Source organism: Trachemys scripta, chromosome 2 (genome assembly GCF_013100865.1).
Source record: "Trachemys scripta elegans isolate TJP31775 chromosome 2, CAS_Tse_1.0, whole genome shotgun sequence".
In the NCBI taxonomy this organism is placed as follows: Eukaryota; Metazoa; Chordata; order Testudines; family Emydidae; genus Trachemys; species Trachemys scripta.
This window is the reverse complement of record NC_048299.1, coordinates 275831997-275854325: the sequence shown is the minus strand read 5'-3', so window position 1 is coordinate 275854325 and position 22329 is coordinate 275831997. Positions and strand designations below refer to the sequence as shown.

General features: G+C 41.7%; 1 protein-coding gene across 7 annotated transcripts in view; it reads left to right on the top strand.

The window, feature by feature from the left end:
- The window catches only part of TSNARE1 (t-SNARE domain containing 1), a 609011-nt gene that overhangs the window by 276534 nt on the left and 310148 nt on the right, over positions 1-22329 (top strand). For all 7 annotated transcript variants that reach the window (XM_034763709.1, XM_034763708.1, XM_034763705.1 and 4 more), the window contains 3 exons: positions 2741-2831; positions 10757-10831; positions 14094-14150. In XM_034763709.1, the coding sequence (XP_034619600.1) occupies positions 2741-2831; positions 10757-10831; positions 14094-14150 (223 nt within the window). The remainder of the gene's footprint in view (positions 1-2740; positions 2832-10756; positions 10832-14093; positions 14151-22329) is intronic.

Below are 22329 nucleotides of genomic sequence, written 5' to 3'. Positions count from 1 at the left end.
TGCCCTGACCACTGGGCTCAAAGTTATAAGGTGAGCACACTCCTTCTACCTCCTCCCATTCTGTGAATGGCATCTAAGCCCTAAAAAAATGGCCGAAACTATTTGATGAATTTGTGTCAAATTCATGAATAGTTTTAGGTTGACTGAAACTGAAGCTGTCCACAGATTAACTCTTTGTCTGAAAAATTTGCCCAACTCTACTTATGACCAATTAAAATAGTTAAATACCTGTCTACATCTTAGTTTCTCTTTAGTTCTTTGGCCTCTGTGGTGACAAAGGAGTCCACTTCCTCTGCATAGTATTGCTGAGTCCTTAATGTGCATCTGAAGTGGTGCTTTATGGCTCAGGAAATATTATCTTTCATTTATAGGGTTGTTAGGTACGATGCATAAAATTACTGGATTTTGATCACAGACAGCCGTCCTACCTGCGTCAGCTGTTGAGGGTTTCTGGAGTGCTTTTTAATAACTGATGGATCCTGCATAGGCTTGCTGCAGAGGTGAATACAATGGAACATGGTGCCCCTAGGGCAGAGTGCATGTGTCAGACTGCTGTAAGGTGCATATGGTACAACGTTGCCGTGGCAGGGAGGGAGGGTGTCAATGGTACAGTGTGTATGTGGCAGCATGGTACAATGTGCCTGTGATGGTGTATATACCAAGAACATAAGAATGGTCATATTGGGTCAGACCAGTGGTCCATCTAGCCCAGTATCTTGTCTTCTGACAGTGAATAATGCAAGATGTCTAGGCATTAAGAGGATTCAGGACATGGGCTGAGGACTGCCTGGAAAGAGTCAGATTCCAAATCTACCTCCCTACCATGTGCTTCTTGGCTGGAGTCAAAGAACAGGCAGGGAAAAGCAGAGATTCTAGAAGGATAAGGCACCTGGAGCTCATCAGGCATCCAGGCCCAGCTGCTTTGTATCCCAGACAGGAAAAGGAAGCCAGAGTGGGGGGTGTGGTGCCCTGACCACAAAAAGTGGAGGCTGTGGAGGAAAATATATTTGTGCCCTGGAAAGACTTTCTTTTTTAGCTGGGTTTGTTCCAAAAAGGAGAAGCTAGAAGGGCTGGCGTGAGGGCCTGGAAGAGAACACCCTTTGACAGTGCCCGTGGTACTGGGGTGGAGAGGGGTAGTGGGCCCATAGCAGGGACACCTGTGGGTGGGCGCTGGCACAGTGCGACTGTGGGACAGAAGACCAATGTGTGTTTATTTTCTGTATGAACTACTATCCGTTAGATACAGGCCCAGGTTGTGTGGTGTGATAGCAGCAGGATAAATGATTGTCTCTTTCGTTTGCCCTCTCATCACTCCATAGAGGTACTATGGACTCTGGTTGTAGTGTGCCACTGAAGGGGAAAAAAGGTGATTTTCTCCAGATGTCGCAGGAATCTGTGTTACTTCTCTTCAAAACTACCAGGCCTTTTCCTCTGCTTGAGTTTGGTAGAGAAGATAATAGATGGATCTGTATTTCTAATGCAAACATAGTATGTTTGACTACTAACTTGGTAGATTGGCTGCATAAGACCATGTAAAAATGGCTGCGTGTGGCCTTGTAAAAATGTCTTCTAAGCCTCATTTAGTGATATGCTGTGTATGCATTCAAGTGATTTCTCTGTTTTTCTATTGTGTTGGATAACCAGTAAGGCATTGGAAGCCTGTTTTTAAGAAGTAATTGTTCTGTTCACCTGTAATTTATGCACTTGGTTTTCATTGTTCTGCCCAAGTTTTAATGAGACTTCACTCTTCTAGCGGGGATGAGCAATACAATATGAGTGAGGGGTTGGGATTAATATCTTCCTACTGACAGCCATGTTTGATTTAGCTGGTAAACTTCTTTGGGCAGAGTCTGGACTAGATTAATCAGGGAGAATTAGGCACCTAACTGCCACTTTGAGTGCCTAAATCCAACATTTAGGTGCTACTGGAATTCACAAAACCACCGCTCAACTGCTGCCTAACCTTCTAGTTGCACTGCAGCGCCTAAATCCCCCTGCTAAACCTCATCCTGACCTACTTTTACTGCCTAATACAGAATCTGTCTCCTGGTCTTCTAGATCTTCCATGGAAATGCCCTCATGTAGCCCTCTGTGTCTCCCTCTGCATTGCGCTACACTGGGCAGGCTGTCAGCACTCAGTAAATCCAAGAAATAATCATCATGAACACTAGAGAGTCAGATAACAGAATGGATTAGTCTTGCTTCCTGCTAGCACATTTAACCGTCTGTAGCCACAACTGCAGCATGTGCACCTTACCAACTGGTAGTACCCTCTTGGTGTAAAATACAGATCGGAATGCCAAACCTCATCCTGACCTACTTCATCCTCATCTAGCTCCTTCATCACATCTCTTTCTGTTATAGGCCCTCTTTTTCTTTTTTCTCTTTCTGTTCAGCCTTCCTCTCCTCCTCTGTTATTGCCAAACCAGCTATCTGTAACAGTCTGTCTGCTTCCCTCCACCCACCACTGACTCCCTTTGCACCATCCCATATTAAACCACAGATCCACACCCATATCTCTTGCTGACTACAACTGGTGACCATTTGCTGGATCCCCTCTCTAGCATTTACTATTATCCAACCTTCATGTTGCTGCTTCTGCTATTTATACCTGCCGTCACAGCTTCATAGCATAGCCTGTGTGTATTCTGATGTTATAGCTGTAGTTTGTTATGAGAGGTATGTGAGTGAGTCATTATAAAATTAAATTGTAATTTGCATGGTCTCTTTTTTTCTACAGGCATGCAACCCAGCAAGAGACCAATAAAACCGTTACTACCAGCACGAAAGCTATCAAGCAGCTGTCTGAGATTGTCAGAGGTTCATCTAGGGTATGTGCCTTTTGAGATGCCATTTAGATAGAAAGTTCGGTTTTGATTTTTAAAGATAAGTGGTGGGCAGCAAGTGCCTTAAAGTTGCTGACCTCGGTATCTTTATAATTTTCTTTGCTTTGATATAGTGATAGTGTTGAATTGCATGCTGCCTCGATAAATCATCATTGCAAAACAGATTCAAGGGACCACTGAGGACTTGTGGAAAGAGCTCTCTCCTGAGGCTGGCTCTCATTAACTTAGAAATCTACAGCCACATAGTGAAATCCCAGCTCTTTCCTATACTGTGTTTAAAACTTGAGCGCCCACATGTCAACTGGAGTAGCAGGGGAAGGTCCCATAGAAATCCTTAGACACTAGTCAGTGATGATGTCAAGAGAGGAACAAATTACACACTGGGTACAGGTGAGTCTACAAATAGGTGAAAGTGGATGTAAGTGGCAAAGGAGTGACACTCATATGGTGTGGCATTCATTGAGTGCAAATATGTTCAATTTACATACTGAGAGGCAGAGACGGGAAAATCAGAGCATGCTGAAGCTCTCACAAAAGTTGCTGCTGGTGGTCCCCTTATGCCTAGTGTCCCGGTAGGTAGAACGCTCACCCAGGATGGGGAAGATGGGGGTTCAAAGCCTCACTTTGTAAGTTAAGGCAGTTCCTCACCATATTATAATTTATGTCATGCCAGCCCCAATTTTTGCAGGGGCATATTCAACCCCTATCCACCAAGATCTTGACAGTGCCCCCCGCAATGTCATAAGTCCTGCAAGCCTTTCTGGGAACAATTATTTAGCCACATGCAATCAGGGTATGATCAGAAAGCAGATTGGGCTAAACAAGACTTAAAAAATAAGTATCTTGTGCTGGATCCCATGCCGAAGATTCCTGGGTTTGACCTTCCTTGGTCAACTCTGAACCAACCTTGGTAGATGCGGACATCTAATCTAATGTACAAATTGAAAATCAAGAACTTCCCGGTGTGCAAGTGTGGTTCCCCACGGCAGACCATCGAACATATCACTACGTACTGCCCAATTTATAAATATGGAGGAGGCATTACTGCAATAAATTGTGCTATTCCTGATGTAGCCATTTGGCTTGATCAACTTCAGGTGAAATTGTAGTTGCTGCTCTACACCAGACATAGGAAAGAAGGAGAAGAAGAAGCAGCTCCTAACATAAGCCGGTACATCTCCCGTTGACTCACCCAAATTGCTGTGTGTTACACCCCTACTGGTTGTCCAGCAATTTCTAACAATTTGCCACTTACACCCATTTTCTGACCAACTTATTTCTAATGTGTAACTTACCACCATTTATGTCACTGCTGAATTTGGTCCATCGCATTCTCATTGGGGAAGAGGACAGGGCTTGCTGTGTGCTCATAAGAACGGCCATGCTGGGTCAGACCAATGGTCCATTTAGCCCAATATCCTGTCTCTGACAGTGGTCAGTGTCAGATGCTTCTGGCAGTTGGAGGTTTAGGGACACTGGAGCATTGGGTTGCATCCCTGACCATCTTGTTGATGGACCTATCCTCCAGGAACTTATCTAGTTCTTTTTTTAACCCATTTATACTTTTGGCCTTCACAACATCCTTTGGCAATGAGTTCCACAGGTTGGCTGTGTGTTCTATGAAGAAGCACTTCATTTTTGTTTGTTTTAAGCCTGCTGCCTATTAATTTCATCAGGTGACCCCTAGTTCTTGTGATATGTGAAGGGATAACTAACACCTCCTATTCACTGTCTTCATACCACTAATGATTTTATAGACCTCAATCATATCCCCCCTTACTCATCTCTTTTCTAAATTGACCAATCACAGTCTTGTTGATCTGTCCTTATACGGAAGCTGTTCCATACCCCATAATCATTTTTGTTGCCCTTCTTTTTACCCTTTCCAATTTGAATATATCTCTTTTGAGATGACCAGATCTGCGTGCAGTATTCAAGGTGTGGGCATACCATGGATTTATATAGTGGCATTATGATATTTTCTGTCTTATTATCTATTTGTGTCTGAATGGTTCTTAACATTCTGTTAGCTTTTTTGCCTGCCACTGCACATTGAGTGGATGTTTTCAGATAATTCTCCACAGTGACTCCAAGGTCTCTTTCTTGAATGGTAGAAATAGAAATTAATGGAGATATCCCATCTCCTAGAACTGGAAGGGACCTTGAAAGGTCATCGAGTCCAGCCCCCTGCCTTCACTAGCAGGACCAAGTACTGATTTTGCCCCAGATCCCCAAGTGGCCCCCTCAAGGATTGAACTCACAACCCTGGGTTTAGCAGGCCAATGCTCAAACCACTGAGCTATCCCTCCCCACAAATATTGCACGTAAATGCAATGGTAACAGCTAATTTAGACCCCTTTTGTATGTATAGTAGGGATTATATTTTCTGATGTGCATTACTTTGCGCTTATCAACATTGACTTTCATCTGCCATTTTGATGCCCAGTTACTCAGTTTTGTGAGATCCCTTTGTAACTATTTGCAGTCTTTTTTGGACTGAACTGTCTTGAATAACTTTCTATCATCTGCAAATTTTGCCACCTCACTGTTCACCACTTTTCCAGATCACTTATGAATATGTTGAACAGCACTGGTCCCAGTACAAATCCTTGGGGGACCCCACTATTTACCTCTCTCCATTGTGAAAACTAACCATGTATTCCTGACATTTGCTTCCTATCTTTTAATCAGTTAGTGATCCATGAGAGGATCTTCCCTTTTACCCCATGACTGCTTAGTTTGCTTAAGCACCTTTGGTGCTCATCGTGGAGAACAGAATCAACTTGAGTATTTATTAAATGACGGACCCCGGTAACACAGTAATTCAGTAGCTAAAACAAGAATATAATCCCTGTCTCTCAACTACCAGTCCTTTACCCACCCTATTCGAGCATGGACCTACGAGCCATACCTTCTCCTTACTGGATTGTGTCCTGGTGCACTCTCAGCAATCTGAGCTCTCCTCACACCTGCTCTTCCTGTAGCTTTCACTACCTAACGTTCCCTTGCACCTTCGGCTACCTCTCCACCCCCACAGCTGCGTCTCCTTGATATTCCCCTAAGACATTCTCTCCCACTCTGTGTTTGCCCTCCTTGTGGGTCCAGGGCTGCTGCTCCCCCAAACTATCCTTGCATCTTCTCCCTCCCACCCTGATGTTCCCCAGAATTCCACATTTTCTTCCTTCCTAGACATTGCTCCCAGTGTCCCTCCTCCTAGAACAAGTATTAGTAGAACTGCCCAACTCAGGGTTTGTCCATATAGTCCCTAAGGGGCTGAAGCTGTGTTAATGTAAAACTCCATGTTTTATGAAGGAGCACAAGCATTGTTTCTTAGTGTTGCCTGCCTGTATTGAGCAGTAAAGAAAAGGATGTAGCAGCAAATGAATACTCTAGCGAGGGTCGCGGTAGCCTTTGTCAGAGAGAGAATGAGCTGTGGGGCTGTTGAATGGTCAGATCAAAGCTGGCTGGAATGAAACAGAAGATGCCTCACTCACTTTATAAAGATGTGATGGCCTGGCCATTCTGTGCAGATCCCCATGTTATTTTGTGCAACACAAATTGGGTCCAAGGGGAAGTCAAATAAGGTGAGCTGAAAAATAATGGCAGTGCCTTATGCTTGAATGTCATTATCAGCCCTTGAAGCCCAGGTGGATTCCAGCAGAGGAGGCTGTGGTCAGAACAGGTTTCACTGTAATGGATGGAAAGTTTTTAAATTAAAGAAAATATATTTAAGAGCAGAAAGGAAAAGAGACGCAAACGTTTATGGTAATAGAAGAAATAAACTCGCAACTCTGTGTTGACATCACATCATAACTTTTCCTCTCCCTGGTCAATTAATTTAACAAATCTTTTTTTATTCTTGCTTTATAACAGTGTGTAGCTTAAATAATTAAACCTACAAATTTTGATGTAAAACCTGTAGACTTTCTCCCTTATATAAAACAGATGGCTCTGATAGGGATTGGTTGCTGGGTCTCTAAGTCACTCTGGGGGAATCTGTGGATAGTGTTCCAAAGCTTTCCTCTTGTAAAGTTTCTTATAGCATGAGAAACCTTCCATTGATTTAAAGCTTTATAGTCAGTCCCTTCTGATCCATTTTTCTGTGTACTGCTTTGCACAAGAAGTTTTTCTTGTCCAACAGTAATGTGCCACCAGCCAAGTGCATTATGGATTTTTTCCCCCTGCCTTCCTTTGAAGCATCATTTAGTGGCTAGAATTGTTGGAAGCAGGAGGCCCACCTGGATGAATTCATAGTATATCAGGAATAGGTGCTGGTGTAGATAGACCACTGATTGGATCCATGTGAGAGGAGGCAGGATGCTGGTTTAGCTGGACACGCAGTCATGCTGGTGCTATCTCTAACCAACATTACAGGGCTCACACCGAAAAGCCCCTGTCTGACACTGGGCCAGGCTAGGGTGCAAGTGTTTCTTATAGGGCTAATGTTAGGTTTGAATGATCTCATTAGGTAAGTTCTTTAGGGCAGAGAACATGTCTGAATCCATGTTCGTAAAGCTTGTTCAAAAGGGATGGTGTTCTATCTCTAAAATGGGGATCATGTTCCCGTCTTCTAAAGTGCTTTGAAATCTGAAGATGAGAAATGCGATGTAAGAGCCGGATGTGGTTATTGTTATTAAGTGATTTTTAATAATTTAATCAGATATCTCCCATCCCTTCTAAAATATACCTCCCTATTCCTCAGCAATGTCTGAAACAATAAAACATGCACAGAGTTGCTAGATGTTTTTGAGCAGTGACTGTAATACATGATCATTTTTTTTTAAATGATGCCCCCTCCCTTTCTCCCAACATATCTCTATGCAAACCTGAATAGTTTAGCCTTGAAGGGGCCTGAATTTTAAGATGCAAGTTCCAAGGCTTCAGAGGACTGTTCTGAACCACTGATGGTTTCTGGAAGATGATCCAACACACACACTGATTAAAAAATACTATAGTGTTGGTCCCAAACCCTCCGTTTTAGAACAATAATGCTGCAGCCCATTGAACTATTCCTGTTTATCGCATGTTATTTGGAGGAGTACTGCTGGCTTGGGCTTCCTTTTTTACTGAAATCCTAATTTTAAGAGCTCCTGCTCTCTTTGAAGTCAGTGATAAAATTCGTATTGACTCCAATGGGTGCTGGACTGGGTTTGGATGGATTTTGATCAGTACAGTTACCGGGGGTGGATTAAACAACCTGGGAACTGGAACTAGGTGGGGAGACACCCACTCAGTGATCTGGGGCCTGAAACCATGTGTGCTGGTGGCTCTGATTTTCATCCCAGCCCTTCTTGCTCATTGTAATATTCTGCTAATCCTCACTGACGCTGGTTGCAAAGTTCTCAATCAGGAGCGGGGGGGATGGGACTGTGTTTGGAATTTCATTAATGTCCATAACCAAGCACTCAGTTTTTCCAATTATCCCCAAATAGCTAACATCTAAAGGAGGGACTCCCCAAATCCATTTGCTAAAGAGGCTCTGGAACAATATTGCTACCAGAAAAGAGATTTTAATTACTAGAGATTTTAATTTCAATCACTGAACCCGTGAATCAGGGAGAGAACTTTTCTTGTTCTGGGTACCATGGTGAGCAAAGACTATCTTGGCTTTTGTCGGGCTGTGTTTGTTTGTGATGCAAACAATGTGCACCTTATTTTTAACTGTCACGATATCCATTACTACATCTCTCAATGCTGCTTAGAGTATATTCAATATAAGTTGTGGGAGAAGCTGTGTTAGTCAAACAGAGTAGAGTATGGTCTCCCATTATTTGCAGAAGAAGGTTTAAAAATAAAATAATAAATCAGTTTATTCCTACAAGGAAAGTATTGGTGGTATTGTTGTTGTTATTATTATTAATAATAATAATAATACTTTTATGAGCACCATTTTATTAGTATTATTTCTGTATTATTCCAAGTATTTATGAGGTACGAGGTACTCATCACTGCACTAATTGTCCTTTACAAGATATAAATATGAAAGACAACTTTCCCATATACTAGAACAAGTATTCAGTGACCCCTGACTTTAAAGTGAGAGAAACATAGTAAAATAAGAAATTCTAGAATGGCAGTTATAGGGAAGGTCTGAGCAAAGAGTCCATCTCGTATCCTCTCATAAATGTGGTCGGGTTTGAACTCAGGCATATGTCCCAGGGAAGTGAATTCCAGAGAGGAGGGCTTGTTACTGGGAATGCCCTGCTTCCCAGCATGTCGGTAAATGTATAGACAAGCCGGCCTCTGATTAGAACTCGTTTGTCCCTAAGCCAATCAGAATGAAGATGATTATTAATGGCATAGTACAGACCAAGTACAGAATCATCCATCAGACAAAATGATCGAATCAGTCATTTGTCATCATCCAAATAAACTCCTTTTGATGTGACATTCATTCTTCCAGAATCAATGTCCCCTGCATCAAAGACATTTGGGGTCTGCCTTGGCATTAAAAAGAGCTGCAGGAGACCATGCTACAACTTTCTGTTTCATTGAGAACATCTCTTCTATAGCTGTGTTGTCATTAAATAAATGCATGAATTAAAATGTGGTGTGTAGAGCATCCTCCTATAATATGTTTGCTTTTCATTTTCAATATACCTATAGTATTGCTCCATTTTGTGTGTTTGTTGTATAATGGATACAGAGTGTTTGTTGTTGTTTTTTGTTTTTGATTTTGTATTTTTTGCAGCTCGTGAACAAATACTCTGTTTTCCCAAACGAGAATATGGGGATTTGTAACAAGAATAAAGCTTACATATTCTCAATGGTTTCTTGACTGTAGCATCATCAGCGTGACATGATAATTCATATCAATTAGATCTGGCCGAATAGCGGAAAAGGCATTTTTCTGCTTTTTTGGCAAGTTGCACTGATATTCATCACATTATGTACTCACTGAATAATATTGCTGATTGAATGCTGCAAAAAGTATTTGCTGAATGTAACGTTCTGTGAGTACTGGTGAATTTCATCCGCTAATGTATTCTCCAGATATGATTTGACCAGCCCTAAAATGAATGTCATGATGTCTGACAGACCTCCTGTGAAATCATATGGACAAAACCTGAGGTCTTTACTCAGATTTTGCCTGAAGTCAAACTCCCACTGACGCCAATGGGAATTTGCCTTAGGCCAGATCTACACTAGGAAAGGTTTGCTGGTATAACTGTAGAGCTTATATTGGCAAAAAAAGTCATTTTGCCCTTGTAGATTGTACCAGTTTCCTGAGTGAAATAAGCCATACTAGCAAACATATATATTTTTTCTTGGTATAACTACATCTGCATTAGGCTTTTGCTGGTATAAAAAGGTCATAAAAATCACACCCATAAACAACTTTCCTACCAGCAAATGTTCATTCTTTAGACTAGACTTAGTAATGTCAGAGTGAAATATAAGGGCTTCGGGATTTGGCCTGTTGAAATTAGACATGCAAAAGGCCTATTAGGTCGTGTAGTCCAGATACTACATAGTCTATTTATTAAATAAATAATAAAGTATTCTAGGAGACAAATAGTCTAGGATTGTTCCCTATTGTATTTTCTCTTGTATTGTTTCTGATCTAGTTTTATTTGTCCAACAATAGTGTCCAGCCCTTCCTTTGGAAGTGCTAGATTGCATAAACTAAGCAAAATCAGTCCAGTTTGGTATATACATGGGAGACTACTAGGAAAACTCACAGGGTGAAGCATCCCCTTACTCACTAACCAAAATAACTTGCTGAAGCACCTTGGTATTTCTTGTAATTCAGGTACTGTTCAAATACCAGGCAGATCTAATGCTGCTTAGCTTAGGAGATCTTGCAGGATCACAGCTCAAGGTTATACACAATCACTTTCTGCTGAATTGTCAGCCTTTTATTGGTTAGTAATGATTTTGTTACTTTTCTTTTTGTCTTTTAAATACAGCAAGAGCGACTTCAGCTGGACCGGTTGAATAACCAGCTGTCTGATGCCATCCAGCGATATGGAGCTGTGCAAAAGGTAATAGGACTCCCGAACTTTCTTTCACTTTTTGATTTGTGGATTTAGAAATATGTTGATCAACAGCAACTATGGACTCCCAAGAGCATGGAACTTGCCAGTAGGGTGTCTCATGTCTTTTTGTGGTGTGTTATATAGCATGATTATTGCAACATATTTGTACTGTTATTTTGTGGCATAGTGTATGGAACTACTGCAAAACATTTAGTGAAATAGCAACATATAAAATAATTTACTGGTAAACTGGCTCCATCCATCCATGGCTGAATGTCAGGGGCAGCTGTAGTACTGTGATAACGGCACAGCATGGCACAGCGTAGGGTGACACAACAGCTGCAGGATGGCTTGTGTGGCTTTAGGGGAGGTGAAAGAGAAAAAGAAACTTTAGTGTGCAGTGTTGCTCATACATATGTGATTTAAAGGGACACTGTCTCACATTGTTAGGCTTAAACATTGACCTACCTTGACAGCTCTGCTATATTAAAAGTTGAAGACCCTAAGGATTCCAGAGGCCTATAGCTGAATAGAAAATGTTGCAACAGGTCAAACTGTTAAATGAAGTAACCAAAAGCCAATCCTCTCCTTCTGTTTTCCCTCCCCATCTTATTTCTGGGTGACCACCTCCATTTGCAAGGTTTCACCAGTCATCTCTATGCTGATGACTCACAAATTTACTTCCCCAATCCTGTCCTCTCTCCTATCGTCTGTTCCACATACGACAGCCTCGGGGTGGAGCTGGTCAAAATTCGGAATTTCCATTCCACAGGAGATTCTGACATTTTAAAGAAAAGTTTTAATGTCAAACCAGAACGAAGACTAGACATTTTGAAATTTCCTGCAGAAAGAAAATTCTGGATTTTTGTTGTTGTTGTTGTTGTTTGAGAAAAATTGAAATGTTTCCTTTTGGTTATTCTGAAACAGAGGAACCAGCTACCCCCGGCTCCATAGGACTCCCTGGGCTCTCAGAATCCCTGGCTCTGGGGCAGCCCCACGATGCAGACTGCCTCAGAGTTGAGGGCCCCAACTGCAGTGGAGTTGGAAGCCAATACCCTGAGGCTGTGTCTACACAGCCTGTGGGACTGAGCCTCACAGCTATTTTTAGAGCGCTAGCATGAACCCTACTAGCCCGAGTCTCTCCACCCAGCTTCTACGGGTTGTGTAGACAAACCTGGGAGCCCCTGCTAGAGTTGGGTGTCCCAGGTCTTCCTAGTCCACATGGGAGGGTTGTCCTGGAACTACGGACCCTGTAAGCCTGGGCTCCCCAGCAAACCGCTAGGCGAGCTGGCGTTTCAGCTGAAGTTCATCGAAACCAAACCGTTTCCACAGAAAGCTTCAGTTTCAACAAATTGGCATTTCCCAGCAAAAAAGCCACTTTGTGGGGAAAGTTTCAGCCAGCCCTACTCAATGGGGCATCTGCCTGAGTGCTCCAAATCCTGCTGAAGCACAGCCTGGCCAAACTTGAGCTCCTTACTTACCCTTCTGCAATGGGAATTGCATGCGCTTGTGTCGAAAGTTGGGAAAAGGAGGATTCTGTGCAAATGAACTATTTGAAGCATACAATCCAGCCCTAACACTTGCATACAAGACACTTTCTGTGAGGATCTAAAAGGATTTTATTTATTTTGATTAAACACATACACAAACCAGTTATGTTTCTGATGAGTACCAAAGAGGTACCATCAGGGTAAAAGTCAAGTATCTGAATAACAACTAGTTCTTCCTCTGGCCTTGATTAACCACTTTAATCTGTACTTAATTTTAAATGTAGGCTGTCCCACCCCTGCTTAGCAAAGCTCTTTAATGATGTGCTTAGTTGTAAGCATATGCTTAAGACCCATTAAAGTCAAGCATGTTCTTAAGTGCTTTGCTGAATTGGCCCCTTTGTCGATAGCACATTATATTACTGAAGTTGAAAGAATTTATTATTTTTTTAAAAACCCTCATGTACACTACACCATTGACACAGTTTACTTTTTTGCATGTGATGGTGGAAGTAGTCTGGGAAGATTCACAAAAAGAACAGGAGTACTTGTGGCACCTTAGAGACTAACAAATTTATTAGAGCATAAGCTTTCGTGGACTGCCCACTTCTTCGGATGCATATAGAATGGAACATATATTGAGGAGATATATATACACACATACAGAGAGCATAAACAGGTGGGAGTTGTCTTACCAACTCTGAGAGGCCAATTAAGTAAGAGAAAAAAAACTTTTGAAGTGATAATCAAGCTAGCCCAGTACAGACAGTTTGATAAGAAGTGTGAGAATACTTACAAGGGGAGATAGAGTCAATGTTTGTAATGGCTCAGCCATTCCCAGTCCTTATTCAATCCTGAGTTGATTGTGTCTAGTTTGCATATCAATTTCAGCTCAGCAGTCTCTCGTTGGAGTCTGTTTTTGAAGTTTTTCTGTTGTAATATAGCCACCCGCAGGTCTGTCACTGAATGACCAGACAGGTTAAAGTGTTCTCCCACTGGTTTTTGAGTATTATGATTCCTGATGTCAGATTTCACTTTCTGTTTCTCCTGCCTTAGAGCCAGGCTGTTTGTTTGGGTTTCCAACGCTGCAGGAAAGTGTTTTTTAAAAAGTTTCCATAAAATCGTAGAATATCAGGGTTGGAAGGGACTTCAGGAGGTCATCTAGTCCAAACCCCTGCTCAAAGCAGAACCAATCCCCAACTAATTAGTCTTTAAAGTGTGTATATATAATAGAAATGCCACTGTATTATTTCTACTCATATGTCTCTTCATACAACCTTTCCGCCTCTGTTTCAAAAACCTAAGTGCTCAGTCTAAATTAGATGGCATTGTCTTGTTAAATCACAAGTCAAAAATATCTGTGTAATGAGTTTGTTTGTTGTTAGATACACGTTCATCAGCATGTTCCATCTGTGCCGTGCATCTGACTTTTTAAATAAATCCCATAGTGCCAAAATTAGCGGTTGCATTTTGCAAATGCCCGGTTGTGGCAGGAAGCTGAACTGACTGGTAAATTGCTACTTACCCACGTCCTGACTGTCATTTCTTAAATGCATATTTTGGTTTTGATAACCTTGTCATGCTTGAAGCTTAAATGACTTAATTCCTGAAAGGTCTACTTCTTCAAGGCAGTTTTTCCATTGCTAAGCTACAGGGTTATTTTAATTTCTATTTTTTAAAAATGTAATGTGACTGAAAAAAGAGTAAAATGTGATTTTTCTCCCACAATATTTGACCATCGATGCCTCGACTCCAATCTCTTTTTTTTTTTCCTTTGGCAGAAAATAGCAGAGAAGTCCAAAGCTTTGCTTCCTTCTGGGCAGAGAAGCAGCAAACAGGTAGGTATGTGTGTTTGAACTTTAGAGGACAATAAATGAAGCATTAATAAAGTGCTAGTCTGTAATCCCCTTACTGATGTGGAGTAGCTCCATTGAATTCAATGGGGTTGTTCCTCCTTTTAAAATTGTATATCATTCAGTAGCATGTGTCACCCTTGGCAGATGGCAATGATCATAGAATCCTAACAAATACAAATGTTGAATGATCTTGTTCAGTCCCTGGCTAATACAGGCCTATTCCCCACCATATGCTTTCTACTGTTTTGTCCACTCTGAAATGTCTCTAGAAATGGACTTTCTTGGGGAGATTTTTTCACATCTAACTGTTTTTACAAGTAGGGAATTTTTCTGATACTGTATCTCAGACCTCAATTTTAAGGTGTGGTCACATAGGGAATCTATACACTCCAAGAAAAGGCCTGCAGAGGCCTGAGTCAGCCGAGGGCTGTAAAACTGTAGTGTGGATATTCATGGTTAGGCTCTGAGACTCTGCGAGAGGGGTGGGTCTCAGAGCCTGGGCTGCAGCCTGAGCCCAAATGTCTACACTGGTATTTTTAGCTCTGCAGCCCAAGCCCAAGTCAGCTGACCTTGGTTCTGAGGCTTGGTGCCGTAGGCGTTGTATTGCAATATAGGTATACCCCTACTCTACATTATTTATGTATTTGACTTTCTCCTATGTATTTACACGCATGCACCCAAAGTGCCTCTCCCTGGCTGTAGGAGCTTTGATAACTACTAAGCATAATATATCGAAAAAAATAACTAATCACCAGCCAATCCCATAAAGGGACTTACATGCCCAGAGAAAAAAATCATCCTAAATGCAGCTCCAGTGGCTTTAGTAGCGTTACACCCAGAACATAAGAACAGCCACACTGGGTCACACCAGTGGTCCATCTAGCCTTGTAGCCTGTCTTCCGACAGTGGCCAGTGCCAGGCGCTGCAGAGGAAATGAACAGAACAAGCAATCATCGAGTGATCCATCCCCTGTTGCCCATTCCCTGCTTCTAGAACAGAACAGAACGGGGACAGTCAGAGCATGGTGTTGCATCCCTGACCATCCTGGCTAATAACCATTGATGGACCTATCCTCCATGGACTTATCTAGGTCTTTTTTTAAACCCTATTGTAGTTTTGGCCTTCACAACATCCCCTGGCAATGAGTTCTACAGGTTGCCTGTGTGTTGTGTGAAGAAATACTTCCTTTTGTTCCATTGGGTGACTCCTAGTTCTTGTGTTACGTAAAATGAAGTTGTCCCTCAAATCCTACATTGTGACATTCAGAAGAGCACTTACGTGCCTAAAACTGATATTGGGACACCAGAGCATGGAACTCAACTCCTCACTTAAGTGTCTACATTTGAAAAAGGTACCCTAAAGTTTCCTTCAAGGGATTTTTGAAAGATATTCCAGTTTGCCTGTAAATTCACATTTTCCTCCCTTGTTATTGTTCTTAGTTGGAGCTCTGGCCACCTTGCATCCTAAATTCCATCCAGCCCATGTTTAACATCTCTGTATGTTAATAGCACTGGTGCTTATCAATAAGGAGCTGTCAGGAAAACAGAAATCCCTTCCTGCAAAATATTCATGTTTTTGAAAAAATGAAATCCTGCCAACATACAAATGAAATGTTTCATGGGAACTGTTTCAGAAAAAAATCCATTTCTGGAGGATTGAAATGGAATGTTTCAGGTTCCCAGCTTGCTTGCCTTGAAGGCTTTTGACAATTACACTCCCACACCCCTGGGAGAGAGGGAAAGGCAAGGCATCAGGAAAGCAGAGCCCCTGTCCTCTCCCTCTCTGGCTCCGGGAGCTGGTTGGGGGAGGCAGGAAGAGAGTCAGGGTGCTGAGTGTCAGGCACCCTCCAGTAAAGCTTTTGTCAGTTTCACTGACCAAGAGTGAAATTTGACAGGAATCTTCCAGCCAGGTAGCCCTCATTTCAGTTTTTGCCAATGGATAATTGATTTCTTTCGCAAAACTTAATTTTTGTTGCAGAAAACTTTGGATTTGAGAAACCGGCATTTTTCATGTGTAAAATCAGGTTGATTAAAAAAAAAATGACTATCTCTGCTAGGGAGTTGTGGAGAGTGGGGTGGATTCACAAATGATCCTGCAACTATGGAAAAGAAATTGGCCAGAAATTCATATTAATTTGCAGGTTTCAAATAATTAAGGTTCTATGTCTGACTTTGTTGGTATTAGTTTGCTGAGGTGTTCGTGTATTTCTTTAATCTCAGATAAAGCCGCCTTGTTAAATGGTTCCATTAGCTCTTTGGACCTTGGAATGAAGATACTTTAATTGTGTTATTCAGTTATGTGTTTATTGCCTTGTGATGTCTTTCCCCTCACACACACTTACCCTCAGCCAGTGGTGATTAATCATAGACAGAATATTGTACATGATCCCAAATGGCATATTCTTGTATCTTAGTTGGCCAAATCCTGATTCCACTTAAGTCAATGTACAAACTTCCATTGATTACAATGGGAATACAATCTGGTTCATTGTGAATATGATATCTTTGGTGGAAACTAACACCCTAAGTCAAGAAACCATCTAAGTACCTGCTTAAAGCTAAACACATGCTTAAGTGTCCTTCTTAAATGAAGGAAGCCTTCCTGAACTGGTTTAATCTGAGAGACTAAACTGACCTCAATGGAGCTAGGCTGCTTTACGCCAGCTATGGATCTTGTGTGGATAGCCACAGAAATATTGGACATCTTGGGCCACATTCTCCTTCTGGGGGGAGGGATAGCTCAGTGGTTTGAGCATTGGCCTGCTTAAACCTCGGGTTGTGAGTTCAATCCTTGAGGGTGCTATTTAGGGAACTGGGGTAAAAATCTGTCTGCAGATTGGTCCTGCTTTGAGTAGGGGGTTGGACTTGATAACCTCCTGAGGTCCTTTCTAGCCCTGATATTCTATGATTCATCAGTGTAGCTACACTGGCTTTTGTATGTAACTGAAAGCAATTTTTAACCTGCATTTTTAAAAGAAAATAGGTAACTGTTAGATCTTACCAGAATTGCTTCCTGTACATATTCTTCATAAACTAAATCCTGAACCCACTAAAGCCAATATAAAACAATGACTTGATTTAGATTTAGCCCTTAAAACCCCAGTAATTTGGGGAAATTGATTTAATATTCATAAGAGAACTTCTATTATCTTTAGGTGCTTTATTATCTTTAGGTGCTTTAAATGGTGAGCAAGAAAATTATTCAAAGCTGCAGTTAAGGATCTAAATGGATTTAGGGTAATTTCTTTGGCTCCAGTCAGGATTAAAAATTAAGCTAACATAAAATATTGTTCGCTTGATAAGCTGTGACGTTGGAGGCATTACCAGGCTATAGTCTACTGGTCTGAATCTCAGGCATGCTGAGCGTCCACAGCTTATGTTCAACTTAACGGGAGCAGTTGCTCTGAAAATCTTCTGAAAATCAGGCCATTGATTTTTAACGAGGATTGGTGAAATTATTTGAACCTTTATTCAAAATCTGAACCAACTATTTCTGGAGAGTTCTCAGCCCCTTGAAGAGTGGAGCCCAAGATGGCCAGCTCTGCCACTGAAGATCAGTCACCGTTGATTTGCGGATGACAGTGATGACAGAAGGGATGACAGTGACATAGTTGCCCAACGAAGATAAAATCCCAGACAAGTGATTTATAAATAAGTTGAGAAATGTTATCAGGACAGAATAGAGTTCCAAAGGAAGGAGTTAGCATCATGGATATCAGAAGAATCCAGTTTGTATTACACAATGAAAATTTTAAAAATAAATGCTCTAGTTGTTTTACTGCTATGTTGCTACTGTGTTAGACATCTAGCGTCAGTCACTGGAGTGGACTTCACCAGTTAGCGGAGATCCCTAGTTTGTGGCGGGATTTCATGCTTGTCCTGATTTGATGTTTGGCTTGTATGTAACCACAGCTGAGACACAAACTGGGACTGTCGAGGTTCAAAGATAGCATGTTTACTAAGTGAAGCAGAAGAGATTTTTTCCCCTGGCTAAGCTGTTAGGGGCTGGGCTAAACATGTCTCAGCTGGAAGTCCCTTTTCTTCATATCTTACTCTTTGCCAGTTAAGGTTGGTGACTTTACTTCAGTACATGTGAAATGGTGGTTCTGAAATGTCCTTTTGTGGAAATTCATATCTGACAGGCCCACATCTTCAAAACATACTTGTGTACATACGCAGATTTGCATATGCCCAGCTTGGGTGCCTGCAATACCTGAGGTACATGTGCTTGTATGTACAATTCCCTGATGAACATGCTCAGATCAGGTTTAAACTTGTGTGTGTGCGTATATTTCCTTCTATAATCCATCTGGGATCTTTTTGTTTTCTCCCTCTTTAAAATATACAAAAGAAATTAAATGTATAAAACTTGCTGATGTTAAAGCAATGACTGTTACGGTTGATTTTTTTCCCCATCCGCACAGGAGTCAGGAAATTCAAAATTATGGTTCCCACAGCAACTCAACTATATTGTGCATATTTTAAGGCATTACTGTTAACACCTTGTACAGTGATACAAAATGCAACATATGTGCAGGAAAGCTGATTTGTGCTTGTTTTGGAAATCACACAGTGTATTTCCTGATGTTTGAGCAGGAAAAATCTCCATGAGAATGCTGCCATAATGCAGAGGGTGTATTCCCCCCCCCCCCATTGCAATTTATTGTAACAGGTTTAAAAACTGATGGAATCCCTACCCTACAATCTTCCACTTGTACTAGTGGGCAGGCATGGTGAGATGTTCAGTTACTTAAATCCTAATGAGAGTCCTTTGGGAAGTAATTTATTTCCTTTGCATTCCCTCTCTGGTGGCAGTGGTTCTCAAACTGTGGGTCAGGACCCCATTTTAATGGAATTGCCAGGGCTGGCTTAGACTTGCTGGGGCCCAGGGCCAAAGCCCAATCCCAAACCCGTGGCCTTCAGCTCCGGGAGGCGGGGCTAAGGTTACAGGCCCCCTGCCTGGGGCCGAAGCCCTTGGGCTTTGGCCCCCTGGCCTGGGGCAGTGGGGCTTCAGTTTTGCCCCTCTACCCCCCGGGATGATGGGGCTTGGGCGGGCTCAGGCTTCGGTCCCCCACTCCTGGGGTTGTGTAGAATTTTTTGTTGTCAGAAAGGTGTTGCAATGCGATGAAGTTTGAGAACCACTGCTTTAAAGGATGCAAAGTGAAACTTAAGAAGACTTTGTTTTAAGGTATCTGCATTCATGTTTAATGAATTATTCTATTTTGCTTATTTGGCTTTACAGTATCTACCAAGAGACACTGATCACATGCTCTAGACTCTTTTAACAGGCACATAAACGCACAATCCAATGTAAAAAACAAAAGCCAGCAGCAACTCCGCAAAATAGGGCTGTACCTCCTTAAACCATGTAGCAAAGGAGAATTGAGGAAAAGTATCTTGTTCTTATCAGTTATTACTTCTCATATAACATCTCCTTCCCCAAACACCCCACTGAGCAGGGGGTTGGACTAAATGACCTCCTGAGGTCCCTTGCAACCCTGATATTCTATGATTCTATGAAAGAGGAGTCTTTCAGTGTGCCATAAATCATAGCATCATAGAAGCTTAGGGCTGGAAGGGATGTCAGGAGGTCATCTAGTCCAGCGCCCCGTGCCCTGCAGTGTGCCCTGAAGATAAACAAATCCAAGCTATATTGAATGAAAAGGAGAAGTGAGTTCTAAAGCTGAAGGGCTCTCAAGTACCCTGCCATGCCATCAGCTACACTGAAATGGACCAGTGAGGATCCAGCTTGAACACCATCGCTAGTCTTGAATGGGTCAGTATGTCAGCAGCTCCAGTGTATTCTGCATGGGTGAACTCTCATCAGGGCTCTTTCTTTTGCTCAAGGTTCTCACGGGGTCTTCAATTATTATAATTGGTCGTGAACTCAGTTTTACTTATTCATCGACTGATAATGGATCCCCTCAACACGCATCCTTCCTGACTGATCCCTGGAAAGGTTTGGAAGGGAAAAGTACAACTTTGTTACAAATAAGGAATCAAATGTAAACTGGAACTTTTCCAGAAATTGGCAAAGTCCAAACTGACAGTTTAAAAAAAACCCGAAACACTTTTTTTCTGGTGTTTTTAGAAAATAAAATGACTGTAATTCTGATCGTATAATGCCACCCTCTCTATTTCCTCCTTCCCACTCAGGGGAAGAGGATAATTACTACCACTGAACGGAGCAGTTGCCAAAAAAATGTTTTTATTTTTTATTTTGTATGACTACTTGACCCTTCCTTTCAAGGGTCAACAAATTATGTTTCTTTAAAAGAAGGCTAATAAATCTCTGTTTACATTTAAAGAGATTATTTCTGCAGATCACACCAATTTATCTCGGCTTTAAATGCGCTTCCTCCTTGCAGGAAGTGTGACTTCTGATTCTTTTGTGTATGTGCGCACGGGCATTTGCACGCTTGTGTATGCATGCGTGTGTGCCTCTCTCTTTAAATTCCTCTTTGTTGCTGAATACAACAAAATTCTCATATGGGACATTAAGATTTAATCTTCAGCTTTAACGAGAATCATCCATTGACTTTATACATAATTTATCATACCTCTACTGTGGCCACAATCTAAAAAGACAATATTTGCCAAACATGCTATGTGAAGTACTGCAGTTGAGATGTGATGAAATGTCCATTCAAGTCAATCCGCTTACTTCAGTGGGTTTTGGATTACCCCCTTATTTCCTATACTTAGAAGAGGAAATATCTGTGGTAATTTTGTGGTATTTATTGTCCCATTATTATTGTTATCTATTTATTTGTAGTACCATAACACCTAGGAGCCCCAGGCAGAGAGCAGGTCCTCATTGTGCTTGGAGCTGTACACAACCAGAACAAAATGGCCCCAAAGAGATTACAATTAAAATAAATTATGACTGGTCAATATAAATTATGTCCACAATGACTTTAATGTAACTACTCTGTATCATACTTTTCATCCCAACATTTTTGCAGGATTGCTATGTCAAAATGATATATTCATCCGGAATCCAAACCGAATAGACATGGAGTGTTTGGGTTTTTTTTGAAATACAAAACATCCTCTTACAGTCATACAGACTGACAAAAAGAAGGCTTTTGCATACAAATGGAACAGATTTTTATTATGATCGTCTAACAAATGGCTCATCTGAATGTCAGTCCCAATTCCTAATGTTTTGGATTAGTTGGTATATCTTAAGCAATCAGGATTGTCTGCAGCTTATCTAGAAAATATAATGTCAATTGGTACATCTGTTCAAGGTTATTTGAACATTAACCACCCCCGTAATGATGAACTATGTTAATTGAATACTTTTCTTCTGGTTCGTGGCCCTTCACTGGGAACTGAAACAAGACTTGATTAAACTAATGCAGTCACCTGATCAGACTATAGAAGATTTTATAGCACTCTGATTAGCTATGACGTTGGTTAGGAGACAGTGAGCGAATGAGCTATAGGCGTTGATGGTGAATCCTCCATGGTCAGTTCTTCAGATAGACAAAGTGACACTTTCACCCAACCCAAACTTTCTCTCTAAAGCAGAGCTTTTGATCATAACAGAACCCCAATTGGGGGTCATGGCTTTCCTGATTATGGGCAGGGCTTCCCTGATTAGGGGGCCTTTCTAGCTAAGAAGCCAGCCCATGGCAGAGGAGCCAGCAAACTGAGCTTGGAATGGAGAGTTTGTACCGGAAGTCTGGCAGAGGATGTGTGTGGTGTTCTGTTTTTGGTGTGTGTGTGTGTGTGTGTGTGTGTGTATTTTTTCTTTTTTTTCTCCGTGACAGGAGCTTAGGAGGGAGGGCTATGACAGCTACAGAGGCAGCAGCGGTAGTGACCCAAGGAATGGAAGAGACCATGAAGATGACTCAGTGGTTTGAGCATTGGCCTGCTAAACCCAGGGTTGTGAGTTCAATCCTTGAGGGGGCCATTTAGGGAACTGGGGTAAAAATCTGTGTGGATTGGTCCTGCTTTGAGCAGGGGATTAGACTAGATGACCTCCTGAGGTCCCTTCCAACCCTGATATTCTATGATTCTATGACTGGATGTGGAAGTTGTGGCATGTACAATATCCTGGAGCAGGTACCTGAAAAGAGCTTCATTTGTATGAAGTGCCAGCTGATGGAAGAGAAGATCTGAGGTTTAGAGATGCAGGTAGAAACTATGGTTGA